This window comes from Girardinichthys multiradiatus, chromosome 1 (assembly GCF_021462225.1).
Source record: "Girardinichthys multiradiatus isolate DD_20200921_A chromosome 1, DD_fGirMul_XY1, whole genome shotgun sequence".
NCBI lineage: Eukaryota > Metazoa > Chordata > Actinopteri > Cyprinodontiformes > Goodeidae > Girardinichthys > Girardinichthys multiradiatus.
In genome coordinates, this window is record NC_061794.1 from 15,283,815 (window position 1) to 15,302,750 (window position 18,936).

The following is an 18,936-nucleotide window of genomic DNA, read 5'->3' on the forward strand; positions in this document are numbered from 1 at the left end:
AAAACGCATCTTATGAGCAATGAGGACTTCAATCTTTGACCCCTGAGTCTTTAGTTTTAAGGGACATTTGAGTCCTCTATTTTAATCCAACACAATAACCATTTAAACTATTGGATGCTGAAACACATTGATCTAGGTAACTATGTGCCCTGGTTGGCCAATGTTTTTACAATACATCAACTAGCTTTATATTGTCGTGGCCCAGCACACACCCTAATGGTGTTGATACTCCTCAGCCACTGGTGCATATTTTTGATCTATCCGCCTTATTTATTTGTACAACGTGCCCCATCAGACTTCAAACAGCTCTGTGGGACACAACAGAAACTGAGGCAAGCAAAAGCATTACAGTTTGTCACACTTAAATGTTTCAGATCATCAAACAAATTTTTGTTAATCACATAAAGTTAACCAAATTCAATACAAAATGCATACATCAATCCACTGGAGGGTCTCCAAGGGTGAACAGCCTGTCTATAGTCACGTCAAAGCATCTCAGTCAGATTTAAATCAAGACATTAATCTTCAAAATGTTTTTTTTTTGAGGAAATTCAGGGGAGGTCTTGCCGGTGTGCTGTGGATATGTGACTTGCTCCATAACCCACCTGTGCTTTAAGCTTAAAGACACAAACTGATGGCCAGACTACCTCCTCCGGTCCTGAGCAAATCAGTTCGCAACCATCACACTACCACCACCATGTTTAACTGTTATGTTTACACCAGTTGTGAGATGAAGAGCTCCCAGAAAGTTACACTCTACAAAATATTTTCCCAAATGTTTTGAAAATCATCAAGAAGCTTTTTTGGCAAATGCTAGAAGAGCCTTTGGGTTCAGTAGTGATTCTGGATCCAATATTTTCCAATTTTGTTTTATGATGTTGAATTATGAACACTAACATTATCTGTACTGCTTTAAAGATTGCTCTTTGTAACCTGGTTCAGGTGTCAATGTGCTCTTGAATTAATGTTGTAGGCTGTGAATGACTTTGTTTCTTATCTGTTATTGGATTTTCTTAGATTAGGGTGTCATGTTTTGCCATTTGAGATCTTTCAGTCTGCTTCATGTTGTCAGACAGGTTCTATTTAAGTAGTTTCTTGATTCTAGAGGTCAGGAAGTATTCAGGCCGGGTTGAGTCTGTTAAAAAAAAAAACTCAAGTTTCCAGAAAAAGTGGCTCATCATAGTTTATTTATTACTTAACATGGGGGATCATTACTTTTCCACACAGGGCCAGAATGATTTGAGTAGCTTTCTTAAAAAAACATGAAATCATCATATGAAAACTGCTTTTTGTATTAACTTTGTTAATGAAATTTGTTTCATCAACTGAAACATTTAAGTGTTAAGAACAATATGACAGGTCAAGATTAGAGGTTTAATTTTATGCTCCAGAATATAGAGGCTATATTGAAGACAAGAAGGCCACTGATGCAGAATGCTGTGGCTAATCTTTGAGTCCGTCCATGAGTCAGACATCTCAGAAACTTGCCGACTTGTTTAAAATCTTTGTATTTTTCACAGTCAGACAAGTTCCTCCAAGTCTGACCAACCCCATTCTAGAAATCATTTTGAAGTTAGATTGCGTCTGTCATGTTCTCTCTTTTTCAACACTTGTACAATTTGACATGTGCTTATAAATGTAGCTTTTAAATACAGAACTAAAATAAGTAAAGCTTGATTCAATTTTCCTCCAATTCTCGCCACATCTCGCTCTTAGTGCTGTTAGTTCTGACAACCAATTCCACTTCTGTGGTTGCTGTCAGTAATTGACAAAAAAAAACAAACGTTTTTATACTTTCTTTGGCTTAGCAAAAAAAAAAAAACCTGATCTCAGAAAAAAAAAGTCCTGGAAGCAAAAGCAAATGACATTGCATCAAGGTGTGAAGGATACAAAATTAAATACTCAATAACAGAGGCCTTAGAGAAGAATTTCAATTATACTGATAATGTGCAGTATAAAATGGCAGGATCAAGATCATGATCCCTGATCATCCAGTGAAGTAGAGCAGCACTAATTTGAGCCCTTTATATAAACTACTCTGAAAATATTACAGTATATAATAATGTAGGGCTGAAATTACAGAATTCCAGAGCTTATCAAAGTTTTTTTTAACTAAAGGGTCACAGATATGTTTAAAAAAAAAAAACAATTCAAATCAAGTTGTTTTAGATATCTAAAGTACTTCAGAACACAAAGCTCCGGCCTCCAGATGGACTGGGCTTTACCCAGGTAGTCCACTGGCTACCAGTCAGGAAAAATTACCAAACATAGAGGAGTATATGATATTCTATAAGTGTGTCTTTGTGAATTCTTCCTTATTTATTTACTTGTAATGGACACGTTCAAAACCTTTACATGGTTGAGAAAAGTGCAGTGGTGATGTGAAGACAGTTCAACAATAACTTGATTATGTCTCTTGAGATAAAAATAAAAAAAAGACAGAATAAAGCACGCCCTTATTACTGGCTACAAATTCTTATATTGAAAATCACCAGCTCTACAAAGAACATTACAATCTTTTTTTATTGTAGCATTTTTTTTTTAGAAACATATATAGGCTAGCGTTTGTTTATTAGCTAGGCTTAGCCATGTTTATATAAAAAGTAACTTTTTTTGTGGTTCAACAAGTAAAAGAGCTAAGGACAAAGACATCAGATAGTAATATCTGAGGAAACAAGATGTGAATAAACAACTTGTTAAATCATAACTTTTTAGCCTCTTTCATCAGACAAAGAGGAAAAGGTTTAGAAGTCAAGCATCCGTCTATAGATAAACAGGAGAATATAAATGGACAAAGAAATATTGACAGAGTTAGAGCGGAGTGTATCTTGGGAATGGAGACATATTGGTAGGTGGTGGGGGGGGGGGGTCATTTGTGTGGTCAAGATCACACTCTGTCAGAAGATGTAACATCTCTTCCATTTCATTAGCTGCTGCATGAATAGACTCCAGATCAATCAGATGTCGCTCAGCTGACTGAAGGAGAAGTGTTTGAGCATTAGACCACCTCAAAGCATCACGGAAGGTGCTTAAAGTTCCAGGAAATTATTGCACAATGGTAACAAGGAGAGACGAGACGGTGATCACCGTCTAAATAATATAGAGAATCTGAATATGATATATGCTTTATCAGGGCTTTAGAATCAGAATCAGCTTTGTTGGCCAGGTTTGTGCACAAAAACAAGGAAATCGGCTTTGGTTCCACTTTGCTCTGAGAGGACTTTTCTTTTTTAGAAATATAAAAGGGGAAATAAATATATATATTTTTAATAGGGGCTGAATTGGTGCAAATGTACATGGTGTCCATCAGGGCATCAGGACTGTTAAGTGTTCATCAGAGAAACAGCCTGGGGGAAAAACTGTCTCTGTGGCGGCAGGTTTTTGCAAATAGCGCTCTGTAGCACCGTCCCAAAAATGAAAGTCTAAACAGTTTGCACCCAGGATGTATGGGGTCTGCTGAGCTGTTAACTGCCCCTTTCCTGGACCTAGACCTGTACAAGTCCTGGATGGAGGGATAGCCAGCCTAGATGATCCTCTCTATACACCTAATTGTTAATTGCAGTCTGGACCCGATCTGTTTTGTGGATGAGCAGAACGACACAGTGATGGACGAACACAAGACAGACTGAATTATGGCAGAGTAGAAAAAGACCAGCAGCTTCTGTGGAAGGTTGTACTTCTTGTGTTGCTGCAGGAAGTACAGTCTCTGCTGGTCCTTCTTACCAACAGTGTCTATGTGTGAGGACCATCTCAGGTCCCGAGAAATGGTGGTTCCTAGGAACCGGAAGTGATCCGAAGTTGTTGTAACCATTGTTAGGGATTTCAAAAGGGTTTCACTTGATAAGAGGTAATAATAATTGAATAATTTATTTGTATAGCCCTTTACAATAACCACTATGTTAACCAGAGTGCATTACAGTGAGTAACATAAAATAAAATAATGAAGTTGCGATAAAAAAAAAGACAAAAACATAAGAAACAATAGAAAAATAGATTTAAAAAGTGTCACACTACTAGGTATTAAAAGCAATCTTAAATAGATATGTCTTAGATCTTGACTTGAAGAGGCCCAGGTCAGAGATAAGTCTTAATTTGGCTGGGAGTTTATTCCAAAATCTAGGAGCTGCTACAGAAAAGTAGTCCAGACGCTAAGTTATAAAAGTGTGGACGACCTTTTCAAGGTCATTGCAATTTAAAAACTTTTTGGCTTTGGCTAGGAGCCATAAGTTAAAGAATCTCATCATAATCACATTGGTAATTTGTTTGGCAATCTGAAATTTGAGTCAAAGAGACCATCAATATTTCTAACAGTAGAAGTGTAGCTTAAAGAAGAATGAAGGCCAGCTACTGTACTGTTCCCAAATACAATACATTCAGTTTTTTGTCATTTAAAATGTAAAACATTTTGAGCCAGCCACTGCTGTTAGGACAGGATGTTTCTGATGATAAGGTGACATGAGCAGACACTATTTACATCCCTTGAACCCACCTGTCAACATGAAAACTCTCTTGTTTTGTAGACGTGAAACCTTACCACTATTAACAGATCCGTCTCTGTTGATGGTGGCTAACACACAAGGAAGCGCCTCACTAGCGTTGTGCTGAACCTTATCGCTGGTCAGCAGCCTAAGTTGCTGTGAAGTGACAGGTGGAAAGCGATAAAACTGGAAGGTAACATAGATGTTGCGAGGCCAGTCGCTAGCGACACCTGCGGCTTGTATTCTGCAGAGAGAAAAAAAAAATATGTTACCTTTTTTTAAAAATATTGTAGTTATATACTAATATTCCTCATTTTATTAAAAAAACTATATTAAAAAGTAGTATATATGTAAGGAAATGATGCCACTAACAACCACTGGGATTAAGTTGCATTTAGATAATGCTTTATATAGGACAGTTCTAAGGAAGAAGCTCTAAATAAAAATCTTATTACAAAAACCTTTGATGCAACATGAGGAAATATTGTATAGAAACTGGTAAATAAATGGACCTTCATTGAAGTTCATACAAATGAAATCCTTCCTTTGTTTTGAAAGAGTCACATTTAGGAAAAAGAGGCCTTTGAGACCAAGAAAATCCCAGCAGTTTGTATTGCTTCTAACACAAACGCCTCCCTCTGAGTGCAATTTCACACGCAGTTACAAACATTCAATGTAACACTTCAACAATGAGATTTACCCAAAATGACTCCCGCTGAACTTGCAAAAAGTGACTTTAAGCAGAGCATTATTGAAAAAGAATATATTCAGAACAAGCTCAAGTGGTTCTTTCCAACCTGAAAAAATAGACAAAGATTTACACTTTTGAGTTTTATTAATCATTTCAAAAAATAAAACATTCTGAATTCAAGCAAGCAGTTATGACATCACAGTTTAAAATAGAAGTAAATCCAAAGACACCTTGTTGTGCATCCTGTGAACAGATGAGATTCATCATAAAACTTGAGACAGGAATAAATTACACCGTCTAGCCACAGCCTCCAAACTTGTCTCAGTGATCCCGCTGCACAGTAAAAACTAATGCTTGCCATACCTGTTTTTCATAATTATGTGGTAGCTAACCCACCCTCATCCTACACGACAGAAAGCCACACAGATCTGCAATTCACTGTAAGCTGGAGTTTGTGGGTTCAAGTAGCACTTCAGACTGCTTTGAAAAAGAAGCTGAAGAATTAAATCAGGTTCCTTACCAGAGCCTGGTTAAATCTGTAATAGAAATCCATACTTTGTTGCATTGTCTTCAGGTTTTTATGTGAAAATATTTTAACTCACCCAGAGACTTTTAACATTTACTGTTGTACTATAACAATATAAGAATCGAAGTTTTCCACCAGTGCCTGCAGTGAGGATGTGCTTAAATGCCTTTATGGGATCTAAGCATGAGTGCACACACAACAGCATTGAAATAGATTTTCTCTGAACTATATAATAAGTTTATACCAAATAACATCTCTCTCTAGGATTTACTGTATCAAGCATCAACTTTTTTTTGCATTTGTCACACTTTTTATAGACACTTTGATTTGGGCCTACTGTACTGTAAAACTGTAGCAAGAAAGTTTGTTTTATCACAGAGAATTAGCAGATATCCACGTTGGTTTTCTAGGAGCTAAAAACATTTTTCATAAACATATGACATTTTAAAGGCTACAGAAAAACAGTGCCTTGAAAAAGTCTTCAACGTTTAGAACCATAAATGTCAATGAGTTTTATTGAGAGTTTATGTGATTTGACCAACAAAAAGAAGCACATCATGGTAAAGTGGAAAGAGAATGACATGCATTTTAACATGTTTTTATAAAAAAGAAATCTCAGAAGTATGACAAACAGCCAAATTTGGCCCTTTTCCACTAGTCCCTACTCAGCACAGTTCGGTAAGGCTCTGCTGACCTTTTACGTTTTTCCATTGGTAATGGCTACATTGAACCGTTACTATATTTAGTACCTGATTGGATGCGGATCCAACATGTGGAATCGTGCTTAAAAAGCAACATCAGAAGACTGTCCATCAATGACTGGTTAGAGGGCGGCGCCACTAGTCACATCACACGTATTATAACTACTTAATATCTTCAACAGTTAAATGGTTGTACGCTGGGCTTATAGTTTATAAGACCACTATGGGATGCTAGCTACAGCCATAGACTGAGCAGCCGTCAAGGCTGTAGTGTTTGCGCCACTACAAATCACATCAAGTTACTTTTTTCGGACTGTGGGGCTGCCTTGCTATTGACGATCCTGTCCACATTTAGACGGTACTCAACTGTCATGCAAAACAAACCAAACAGTGTGGTGTAAGCTGACCTGAGAGAGACGAGTAGGTAATAATGGAGAAGGGTTCTTTGTAGAACCATTTCTCATTGCAATTACATGTTCATTTAGAACACATTTCCAACATCTTTGAATGACTAGAAACTGACATTTCTGCTCATTCTTCTGTAAATACGGACTAAATATTATAAACAAATATTACTCATAGTTTTATTTTAAGAAAATTAGATTGAGCACAATATTTTCAGCTTCTAAACTCTTAAAATGCCTGGTATTAGTGTTATCTTTTCTTCCCATTCTCAGATTCAAGCTTCAATAATGTCAGTGCATAGCAACCTATCATTTAAGGGTGTACCACAGGCACTTTGGACAAAGTGATCTATCATCAAAGGTGAGATATTTTATTGAGCTAAGTATGCAAAAATTTTCAGACTTCAAAGAGTCTGCAGAAACATGAAAGCACATTAAATTATGGGTGCACAATATTAGAAAATTTTGCTATGGGAATATCAGTTGCAATATATGCCTATTCTCTTCTTTCCTCTCTATCTCATCTATACTCCCTACACACTGTGACCTTTAGCATCATCAGGGTTCAGTGTGATCATCTGCTTAAGTGAGACTCTGTCCAACTCGGTAAATATTACATTAGCATGAAAAACGTAAGTTCATAACACTTGAGATATATTATCCTACAACAACTGTACTCCAAAAAGTCCTTTGCGATATGAATATTGCGAACACTGATTTTGGGGATGGCGATATAGTTGCGATATATTGTGCAGCCTTACATGAAATATAAAATTTTGCCCAAAATCTAAATATTTGACTTTGGAATATGAGTCTGGTGTAATCTTACCATCTGTCAATGATACACATGTACATGCTGTCACTTACAAGTCCTGATTGTAATCGCTCCAAACAGAAACTGCATAAATCCAAAGGTATATAAATAAACAATGCCAATAGTTTCGCATATCAAGTCTCTAAACAGAAAAAAAGTTACAAAGTAGTGAGGTTAGTACAGTAAGAAGTCAAAGCAGCGCGCTGATGAGTCAATGACAACCAAGACAAATGAAAAAGACTGCTGATGGAACGACACAAAGAGTGGAGGCTTTTGTTGACATCCCTCAGCAGCCCCCTGTCACTGTCAGCTCCAGTCAGATGGGTTGACTACTCCATAGGTCTTTCTGATGGGACAATGACAGAGGTGCTATTCAGCCTGATTTGACAGGAAATATGTGCTTCTGTAATACAGAGTATACATGCCATGTATGGGTATGTAATTGACGTGTGCATAGGATGACTGGCAGGACTTATGTGAACTAAAGTCTTTCTGAACAGACAGTGGGGGATAATCCTGAACCATCAAACAAAAGTCCATTTGTAAAAGTAATTCCTCAATGCACATACAAGGCCAGACGCTCAAGGCACAGAGAGAAGTGAGAAGCTGTCAAATTTGTACCTGCTCAGATTTTCTCACAATGCAGCAGATCTGAGACTACTACGCCCACAAATGCAGCAATATTGTGTAGGTTTTTACGCTCAGTGACTTGAAAAATAGTCACACACCTTGAACATTTTGCCACTTTACAACCAAAACCTTTAGCGTTTCTAATTAGGATGTGATATGTTATATTATGTGATAGACTGACACAAAGCAGTGCAGAGTTATCAAAGGGGAGTAAAAAGATGCATGGTTTTTACCTTATTGCTTTTCAAATAATAATCTAATAAGTGTGAAGGAAGGGAGTTGGTATTAACCCCACTTTACTCTGATACCCCTAGACTGCCTCCAGAAGTCATCTAATTGGTAAACAGACTCCACCTGTGAGTAGTTTGATCCCAGTATAAAGACAGATGTTCTGTAAAGGCTTCAGAGCTTCATTATAAAACAGTAAAAAGTTTTATAAACAATATCCCAGGTTTTGAAAATATCTCATGGAGCACTGTTCAGTGCATCATCCTAAAATTGAGTATGAGACAACCGAAGCTCCATCAAGACATAGATGTTCATCTAACAGCAAGGGGGATTGTAATCACACCTACGAGGCCCAACTTTGGAGGAGCTGCTGAGTATATAACCGACACAAATAAAAAGCAGCAGCATACCTCCTGGCCGAGCCATGTATGTTCCCTCCTCCATGCCAAGCTAACATGCTTCTCGTCCTGCTCTTTCTTAACTGTGCATCTTCCAACTCATCCAGTGCACCAGCAGAAGCACAAGGATGCCTTCAATTTCTCAAAATAAAACAGTTCTGACGATCTGATCGTAAAGAGTACCAAATTATAAACCATCATTATTATCTTGTGGTTATTTGATACACTGCAGTGCCAAATGGTACACTGCAAAACTAAATAACCCATGGACTGGTACTGCCCAGTGGTAGCAAAACTTTCATATAAGGGGCACAGCAAACATGAGCTCTAGTCAGATGAGACCAAAACCATTGCTCTGGCCTATAAGCAAAACAGCAGAAACCAACACTGCTGATCACTCTAAGAAGACAACCCTCATGTTGAAACTTGCTGTAGGGATGCCTTTGTTCTGTGCTGACAGGAAAGATAGTCAGATTTTTTAGGAAGATGGATGGAGCTAAATCTAGGGAAATCATGGAAGATTGTTAGAGGCTGCAAAATACTTGAGACCGGGGCAAAGGTTACCCTTCCAGCAGGACAATGCCATGGAACAATACAGCGACAGCTCCTGTGACAGGGTTCAGATCAAAACAAATTCATGTGGGCCCGGCGCATGCTGTAGAAGTAGAGCGTGCGACCCAACAAAAAACATATTCATGTGTTAGAATAGACTCAAAGTCCAGCTGATGGAGACATACCCCAAACGGCTTGTAGCTATATCTGTAGCAAAAAGCAGCTCTACAAGTATTGATTTAAGGAAGGTGAATGCAAACAGACACATTTTTATTTGTAAAAAAAAAATGAAATTCATTTTCCTTCCACTTCACAATTATGTGCTACTTTGTGTTGGTCAATCACATGAAATCCTGCTAAAATACATTGAAGTTTATTGAGGTTCTAATTTGGCAAAATGTGGAAATGTACAAGGGGTGTGAACATTTTTGCACTTTATAACAATGCTCCACCTATCTTGATCTCTAAGCTAAATCTGTGGAGATCACACCGTTTATTATAATGTTCAGGACACAGGATGCTGCTGCTAAAACTTTGTATCATTACTGCTGCTGTATGTGTCACACCACCACAGGTCTTACCTGGTAAATGCCAGAAACTGAAACACCAGCAGGTTTCCCTGCAAAAGGTCAGCTTCCTCCCGCTGAGGATCGAAGGGCAGGGGTTCAGTGGGATCTAGGACTTCTGCCACCTGCCCGCTGCAGTCCACAATTTCAGGATAGCCGGCAGAGAAAAGGTGTGCCAGTGAGCTCCTGGAGCTGACTGAGCAGGAGCTGGAGAAAGATCATCAAAGGTAAATGTCAGATCTGTTGGAGCACAGCACACAGACTTCTTCAAATGTGTTGTTGATGCTTGACTAACAACAGGAGGTAATACGATGATTCCCTGCTGCACAGGCCTCATTAAGGTGATTTGTTTGAAACGAGACAAGAAAAATGAGAGCTGGGTAAAATACAACACCTGTTTATCAATTCCAACCTTTCTCGATTTACCCTGAATCCTTTCTATACTAATTCAAGATGTTTATCGTTTGAGAGATAACGTCAACTTTGTCACTTCATGCCATTTAACTTAACTTGAGTTGCAATATCCGTCTTCACTAAACATAAATGTGATGAAATGATTATCAGACAGCATACGGGTGTCAGCGATACCCATCAAACAGCAGCTCCAGGATAACAGTTACGAGGGAGGAAAAGGGGAACGGGTGCCAAAGCGCTCCCTCAGGATTTTCAAGCTTAATTGCCAGTTATCTCTAATCATAGTAGCCACCTGTTTCAAAAGAACGATGGTAACATTCATAACTTGTACTTTCAACGGCGATTCAGGATGCTACAGCTCTGACAAATGCAGCACACAGATGGCTGGCTAAAGAGCACATATAGGAAACTGAGCAATAGTGTCACAGCACCAACACAGTCAGAGTCCATTTCTTAAAAAGCTGAGCCAGTAATTAAAAATTTTTCAAAGAAAGAAACCTTGATCAAACTAATCAGGGCGACGGCAGTGACATGCTTTTCCCTGTAGCTGTATGAATTTCATGCTTTTTTGCCACTTTTTCCATTCCTTCAACTTTTCTTTTAATTTAGTCACTCTGGATTAATATTCAAGCCATCATCTTTGTTTCAAAAGGCGCTCCATCAGATATGCACAGCTACTTGGATTAAACTTTTTTTGACTTTATTGTTCTTCTCTAAAAAGTGGGTCATTTCACACTGAAAACAGTCCAAAAGATTTTCTGGCTCTGAGTGAAGAGGCAAAGATGTTTCAGCTCACTGAACTGAACAACATGGTGTGTCTGGATCCAATATGCCAGGACTAGGAAATTGTTTCAGTGCCAGCTGCTTATTTACAGATGCTGTTTACCAAAGCAAGGATTTGTTTCTCAGTTTTTGTGTTCATTATTTGCAAAGTGTAGTTACTCATTCAGGGGACTAATTCAACAGAGATCGAAGTGTTTTCATTGAAATTGAATTGGTAAATTCAGTTCACTGAAATAAGATCGACCAAATCAAAGTTGAAATATGTGAGTATTTACACATGTTACTGTTGTGGGAAAAAAAAAAAAAAAAAAAACATCAAAAAAGGATATTTTGATTAAGAATATTTTCTAAATAACTTTGTGTCAAAATAGTGTTTCTATATCAAGTTGATGCTAAAAGATTAACTTGGTTCAACTCCAGAAACTGTAGTAAAGATTAACCCCAGCATCCCAAATATTGTTTAGGAGGATTGGTTATAATTATTTGAACAACATTAAGAAAGTGTTTTTGTTTGGAGGTTCGGTCCAGCAGCTGGGCTTGACATTTTCCTCCAACAGAGCCAAAAATTCAGTAGTTTTGGGTTGTAGAGGAAATGTTTTAGTTCCACAGACACTGAGTTTAGGAGAATAAAAGGATGAATAATCTGCATTTAAGTCACTGTAAATGTGAAAAATGTGAAATTAAGATTTTTTTTTTTAATATTTTTTATGGACCGAGTGGGTGGAGGTTCTCCACATTACTGACCACATTTATTGGTGCCACTGGTAAACATGAGGGAGAAGTTTCACATTATTTAATGATCTCTTATTGAAGTAGTATTAATTTCACACCAAAAAGTCTAACCTTTTGTGAAAATAAGAATGATCCGACAGGGGAAAACATTTTAATAAACATTTGTTTTTTATCAATTGACACAATTATTGATAATTCTGCTGTCCGGACTTTACGCAGTTCCCTATCACCAGTACGATATTAACATTTTACAGGGTTGGAGCACACAGAGAGAGAGATCTTTAACCAATCCTCTTTGCACATTCTCTGTAGATCTTACAGAGTCCTGGGTCCTCTCTTATGCTCTCTGCTCCTCGTTTCACCAAGAAGGTTTTCTGCAAGATTAAGGTCTGTGGACTGAGATGGACTTTGAAAAAATATGATTTGGCAATATTTTGGAAAACAAATATCCTGCTAAAAGATCTATGGCAACCTGTTGCCCATAAATCTTAGGGCCTCTCTTAGGGCCTTTGAAATTAGAAATTTTATTCGACTTGGTTTTTATACTTCACTTAAAAATAGAAAGTCCTATTTCACCGCTAAAGCAGCAGCCACTGCCAGAGCGTCGTCCTTTAAAAACTGAAAAGTCTTGAAACACAAACAAGAACCAAGTAACAAAAAGTCCTGGATTTGTGACAGAGCATTGCTTTTGTCCCTGTACATTTGGTATTTAGTTTGCAAACATTTTTGGTGTCATTCCATGATACTAATTTACAATACTGAACTTTTCATTAATGGATTTTAAACAGATGATGACAGCTTCAACCAAACTCTTCTCAGGGCTTAAAGTGGCATTAAATTCCCTTTACAATTTAGGACAAACAACATGAGCAGCTCACCTCGGCACATTCATTACAAGAGTAATGACAGGAGCATGGACAGGGGTGAAGGGCAGCTCTTGAAGCTGGTCTCCTTCTTTCTCCTTGGAGGTCATGTCATCACCTTCCTGCTGAAAGTCCATCTCCAGGTGGGTGATGTGGCTGACAGCAGAGCAGGCCTGCAAAAAGACACAAGGACCGATCTATCAATAATGCAATACATAGGATTAATGCAGCAGAACTGCTGCAGCATGGCAGAAGATCAGGAACCATCTGTGTTTCTTCACTGATAAGTCAGACTGTTCCCCATTAATTAAGTTCACTTTCATACTCATCACTCTGATTGGCATGAAGCAAATTCTACCATCTAATTACGAGCTGATCACACAAAAGTGTAGGCAAAGATGCATGAATCACAAAGAAATTACTCACTACAGTACAATCACAAGCAAAGAGAATTCCAGAAAAAAGTCTGACGTTACTAAACACAGCTGACAACTGGATGCATGGGAAGCAAAATTGGGTTATGAAGGCATGGATTAAAAGAATGAGGCACTAAGTAAAAAGCTTGTAGCGGATTTGTCAAAACTGATTGTGGAAATTGCTCATTGCTCTGACTGCTCCAAGCCTGAGTTAACAGTGAAAATACGTATCTTTAACAAGCAGCAGCAATGTGTCACAGAGGGGGTAAGGAGCTTACCCTGGTCTGGGTTTCCTGGGTCCGTGTCAATGTTTGATTCTAATAAATCATCTAAATAACTTCACAAGTTGAGATTCACCAATCAAGCAAGTTTGATCTGTTCATTCGGATTTTCACAGATGCTAATGTTTATATTCTAAGGACTATAAAACATAAAATAGGTGGTAGTTTTGAATCCAATAGAATACGTGGAAATTAAATGCTTATCCCCATATGTGTGCACCAAAGCAACATAACCTTTTTCTGATTTTTGATTAAACAAAAAAGCATCAAATTATATGCTGAATAGGACAACATAAATTTCAGATTTTTTTTATGTTTGGCCAGCCAATCAAAGACAATTGTCTGAATTACAAAGCTTTACATAGTTGTGTTTAAAATGTTTTCTAGTTCTGCTATACTATCACTCTTAAGAAAAAAATAAGAGGAAACCACAAGATGTCAGAAGTGAGGGAAGCAATTTCATCATCCTCACTGCTTCCCACAAGCTATTGGTCATATTCCAATATTACTTGCAGCACATCACTTTGAACTACAACATTTGATATCTGTCTTCCTTCATATAACATGCTTGTTCTGCATGGCACTATATCCTGTTTGTTTTTGCTGGATTTGTGTCCCATGTTTTCCATAAACCCTTTGGTTGAGGCATTATTTATCCAAGATGTTTCATTAAAACATCACAAAGCAAGGTCAGGTGCTTTGCAGAAGTATACATACCCCTTTCAAATTTCTCACGGTTTTTCAGATTACAAACTTGCACTTTTATATATTTTTTTTAAACTTCTATGTAAAATTATGCAAATAAACGTGTACATATGTGTATATATACACTGCACAAAAAAGTAAAGGGAACACTTAAATAACACAATATAACTCCAAGTAAATCAAACTTCTGTGAAAACAAACTGTCCACTTAGGAAGCAACACTGATTGACAATCAATTTCACATGTTGTGCAAATGGAAAAGACAACAGGGGGATTTCTTTGGCGATTAGCAAGACACACTCAATAAAGGAGTGGTTCTGCAGGTGGGGACCACAGACCACTTCTCAGTACCTATGCTTTCTGGCTGATGTTTTGGTCACTTTTGAATGTTGGTGGTGCTTTCACACTCGTGGTAGCATGAGACGGACTCTACAACCCACACAAGCGGCTCAGGTAGTGCAGCTCATCCAGGATGGCACATCAATGCGAGCTCTGGCAAGAAGGTTTGCTGTGTCTGTCAGCGTAGTGTCCAGAGCCTGGAGGCGCTACCAGGAGACAAGCCAGTACACCAGGAGACGTGGAGGAGGCCGTAGGAGGGCAACAACCCAGCAGCAGGACCGCTACCTCCACCTTTGTGCAAGGAGGAACAGGAGGAGCACTGCCAGAGCCCTGCAAAATTACCTCCAGCAGGCCACAAATGCCCATGTGCCTGCACAAACGATTAGACTCTATGAGGATGGTATGAGGGCCCGACGTCCGCAAATGGGGGTTGTGCTCACAGCCCAACACCGTGCAGGACGCTTGGCATTTGCCAGAGAACACCAGGATTGGCAAATTCGCCACTGGCGCCCTGTGCTCTTCACAGATGAAAGCAGGTTCACACTGAGCACATGTGACAGACGTGACAGAGTCTGGAGACACCGTGGAGAGCGATCTGCTGCCTGCAACATCCTTCAGCATGACTGGTTTGGCAGTGGGTCAGTAATGGTGTGGGGTGACATTTCTTTGGAGGGCCGCATGCTAGACCTCATGTGGCTGGAGTGTGTCAGCAGTTCCTGCAAGATGGAGACATTGAAGCTATGGACTGGCCCGCCCGTTCCCCAGACCTGAATCCGATTGAGCACATCTGGGACATCATGTCTCGCTCCATCCACCAACATCACGTTGCACCACAGACTGTCTAGGAGTTGGCGGATGCTTTAGTCCAGGTCTGGGAGGAGATCCCTCAGGAGACCATCCACCATCTCATCAGGAGCATGTCCAGGCGTTGTAGGGAGGTCATACAGGCACATGGAGGCCACACACAATACTGAGCTTCATGTTGACTTGTTTTAGGACAGTACATCAAAGTTGGATCAGTCTGTAGTGTGTTTTTCCACTTTAATTTTGTGTGTGACTCCAAATCCAGGCCTCCATTGGTTAATAAATTTAATTTCCATTGATGATTTATGTGTGATTTTGTTGTCAGCATTTTGAACTTTGTACAGAACAAAGTATTCAATGAGAATATTTCATTCATTCAGATCTAGGATGTGTTATTTGAGTGCTCCCTTTATTTTTTTGAGCAGTGTATATATACACATATATATATGTGTGTACATATACATATTGTCTGTAGCTCTTAGCAGCCATGACTTTATGGGATTCTTCTTAAATAAAATTGATTATATTAAAAAGAAAATCTTTGACATACTCCCGAAGATGATTACTTCATCCTCAGCAAGTGAGACAACATTGGAAATAGCTGCAGAACCTGATTTGTGTTTGGACTGTTTTGATCTTAGTTAGAAGTTATCAGAAATATTAGGTTCATCTAAACCTTCAACTTGTATGTTAGACCCAATCCCAACTAAATTATTTAAGAAAGAGTTCCCACTGATTACCAGCCCCATTTTAGATATGATTAATCTATCTTTAGTAAATGGATATGTACCACAGGCTTTTAAGGTAGCTGTAATGAAACCTTTACTTAAGAAACCTTCGCTTGATCGAGATGACTTAATAAATTACAGATCTATATCCAATCTTCCATTCTTATCTAAAATTCGTGAGAAAATAGTTGCTAATCAAATGTGTGAGCATTTATACAGCAATGACTTGTTTGAAGAGTTTCAGTCAGGCTTCAGAGCTCATCATAGCACTGAAACAGCTCTGCTGAAAGTCACTAATGATATTCTTATGGCCTCAGATAATGGACTTGTGTCTGTTCTGGTTCTGTTAGATCTCAGTGCTGCATTTGATACAGTCGACCATAATATTCTCTTAAAAAGGCTGGAATATGCTGTAGGGATCAGGAGAACAGCGCTAGGCTGGTTTAAATCTTATCTGTCTGACAGATTCCAGTTTGTTCATGTAAATGATAAATCATCTTTAAACTCCAGGGTTAATTGTGGAGTACCACAGGGTTCAGTACTTGGGCCAATTCTCTTTACTATATATATGCTTCCAATAGGTCAAATTATCAGGCAGCATAGGATAAATGTTCACTGTTATGCTGATGATACTCAGCTTTACTTATCCATAAATCCTGATGAACCCAACCAATTAGACAGACTACAAGCATGTCTTGAAGATATAAAAATTTGGATTACTTTAAATTTTTTGCTTCTAAATTCAGACAAGACAGAAGTTGTCGTCTTTGGACCGGAGTCTTTAAAAAAGAAACTGCTTAGTCAATCACTTAACCTGGATGGCATTAAATTGACCTCTGATAATAAAGTAAAAAACCTTGCTGTTACTTTAGACCAGGACATGTCAGTTGAATCCCATATTAAACAGGTTTCTAGGATTTCCTTCTTTCATCTCCAGAACATTGCCAAAATTAGAAATATCCGATCCAGGAGTGACGCTGAAAAACTAGTCCATGCATTTGTTACTTCAAGGCTGGACTATTGTAATTCTTGACTACTCAGGATGTCCACAAAATGCCGTTAAAAACCTTCAGCTGATTCAAAATGCTGCAGCAAGAGTTCTGATGAAAATTAAAAAGAGAGATCATATTTCTCTTATTTTTGCTTCTCTTCATTGGCTCCCTGTTAAATCCAGAATAGAATTTAAAATTCTCCTCCTCACATATAAAGCCCTTAATGATCTAGCTCCATCATACATCAGAGATCTGATTGTTCCATATGTTCCTAACAGAGCACTTTGTTCTCAGACTGTAGGTTTACTGGTGGTTCCTAGAGTCTCTAGAATAAAAATGGGAGGCAGATCCTTTAGTTATCAGGCTCCTCTCCAGTGGAATCAGCTCCCGGTTTTGGTCCGTGAGACACCCTGTCTATTTTTAAGGCTAGGCTTAAAACTTTCCTTTTTGATAAAGTTTATAGTTAGAGTGGCCTTAGTTTATAAGGGATGGAGCCTTCCTCCCTCCCTGTTGGATGGAGTAAGGGGGAGTCAGGTTTAGCCTAAACCGGCTCAGTTATGGTTGAGGTGCAAACACACCCTCCATTTCTGCTACCTGTATGACCCCTTCTCTTTTCCAATCAGTGCTTCTTTGTTCTCTTTGTGTCTCTGCTCTGTTCTCTCTAACCCCAAGTCGGTTGTGGCAGATGGCCACTCACACTGAGCCTGGTTCTGCTGGAGGTTTCTTCCTGTTAAAAGGGAGTTTTTCCTCTCCACTGTCGCTACATGCATGCTCAGTATGAGGGATTGCTGCAAAGTCAACGCCAGTGACTGTCCACTGTCTCTACAAGCTCATCCAGGAGGAGTGAATGCTGCAAGTCACTGACTGGATGCAATCTGCTGGGTTTCCTTAGACAGAAAAACCTTTCATCCAATTTGAATAAATAACTAACTCTGACTGCACGGTTCAATGGTTAGGACTAATTGGAATGTATGTACCTGACTTTTGTGAAGTGCCTTGAGACAACATGTGTTGTGAATTGGTGCTATATAATTAAACTGAATTAAATTAATACTGATTTATTTTCATCCTGTCCATCTCCATCTCTTTTGGACGATATTTTTTATCTTAAACTGGATGTTATTTATGGGTAATAACCTTGACCAATATCATGCTCCTACATATCCACAAGGTACACTTGTATGTACAACCTGTGATGAAACAGCCAGCAACATAATAACTTCTCTGGTTGGCATGGCATAAGACAGCAGCTTTAAAAATGTTAAATGAGCCAAATAATTGATGCCTTTGAACTTGTTGACATTAGGCTGTTGAAGTGTGAAAACATATGGATGAGTGATTTCCATGGGCAGGTGTGTTCAGGTTTTATGGTTACAAGGACAAATTGAGGTTTAAACAGTAAATTCTGAAAGTTAATTTACTGAGAGAAACTACCTACAATATTATAAATGAAAGCTTTTTTCAGACTGTGGGGTAAAGGTCAAACCGTTCCTCAACTTTATTAACAGCTAGCATTTAAGATGCCTCTATTTTGAAAAAAACAAAACCCACCTTGTAAAAAACAATAATTAGCTTTCAACAATAATTGAAATGAACAAGTTCAACTAAACACCACAACTATGGTTCCTAGGTAAGTATGAGGCAACAGTGGCTAGCAGTGTGTTTAAATCTATAGATGCATCCATCTATTGCCTCATATGTCTACTCCATCCATCCATGTTAGGAATACTAGTCTTTTATCTGTCAAGGTAGTTATAGAAACAAGATAGATAGATAGGATATTCTGGCAGTTCTCCTCACAGCAAGACTTAGTCTTTGTGAGTCAAATTCAACTGTCACTTTTTTGCAATATTGTGTTCCTGATTATTCTCTTATCTTCAGCAAGACTCAT

General features: G+C 38.5%; 1 protein-coding gene across 8 annotated transcripts in view; it reads right to left on the bottom strand.

Annotated features, from left to right (window-relative positions):
* LOC124872321 (nephrocystin-4-like) overlaps positions 1-18,936 on the bottom strand; it is a 277,448-nt gene that overhangs the window by 86,136 nt on the left and 172,376 nt on the right. For all 8 annotated transcript variants that reach the window (XR_007039267.1, XM_047372196.1, XM_047372205.1 and 5 more), the window contains 3 exons: positions 12,796-12,953; positions 10,004-10,195; positions 4,535-4,722 (listed from right to left, as the gene is read on the bottom strand). Coding sequence is in view for 7 of the 8 variants with exons in the window: in XM_047372196.1 (XP_047228152.1) it covers positions 4,535-4,722; positions 10,004-10,195; positions 12,796-12,953 (538 nt within the window). In the remaining variant the exon portion in view is untranslated. The remainder of the gene's footprint in view (positions 1-4,534; positions 4,723-10,003; positions 10,196-12,795; positions 12,954-18,936) is intronic.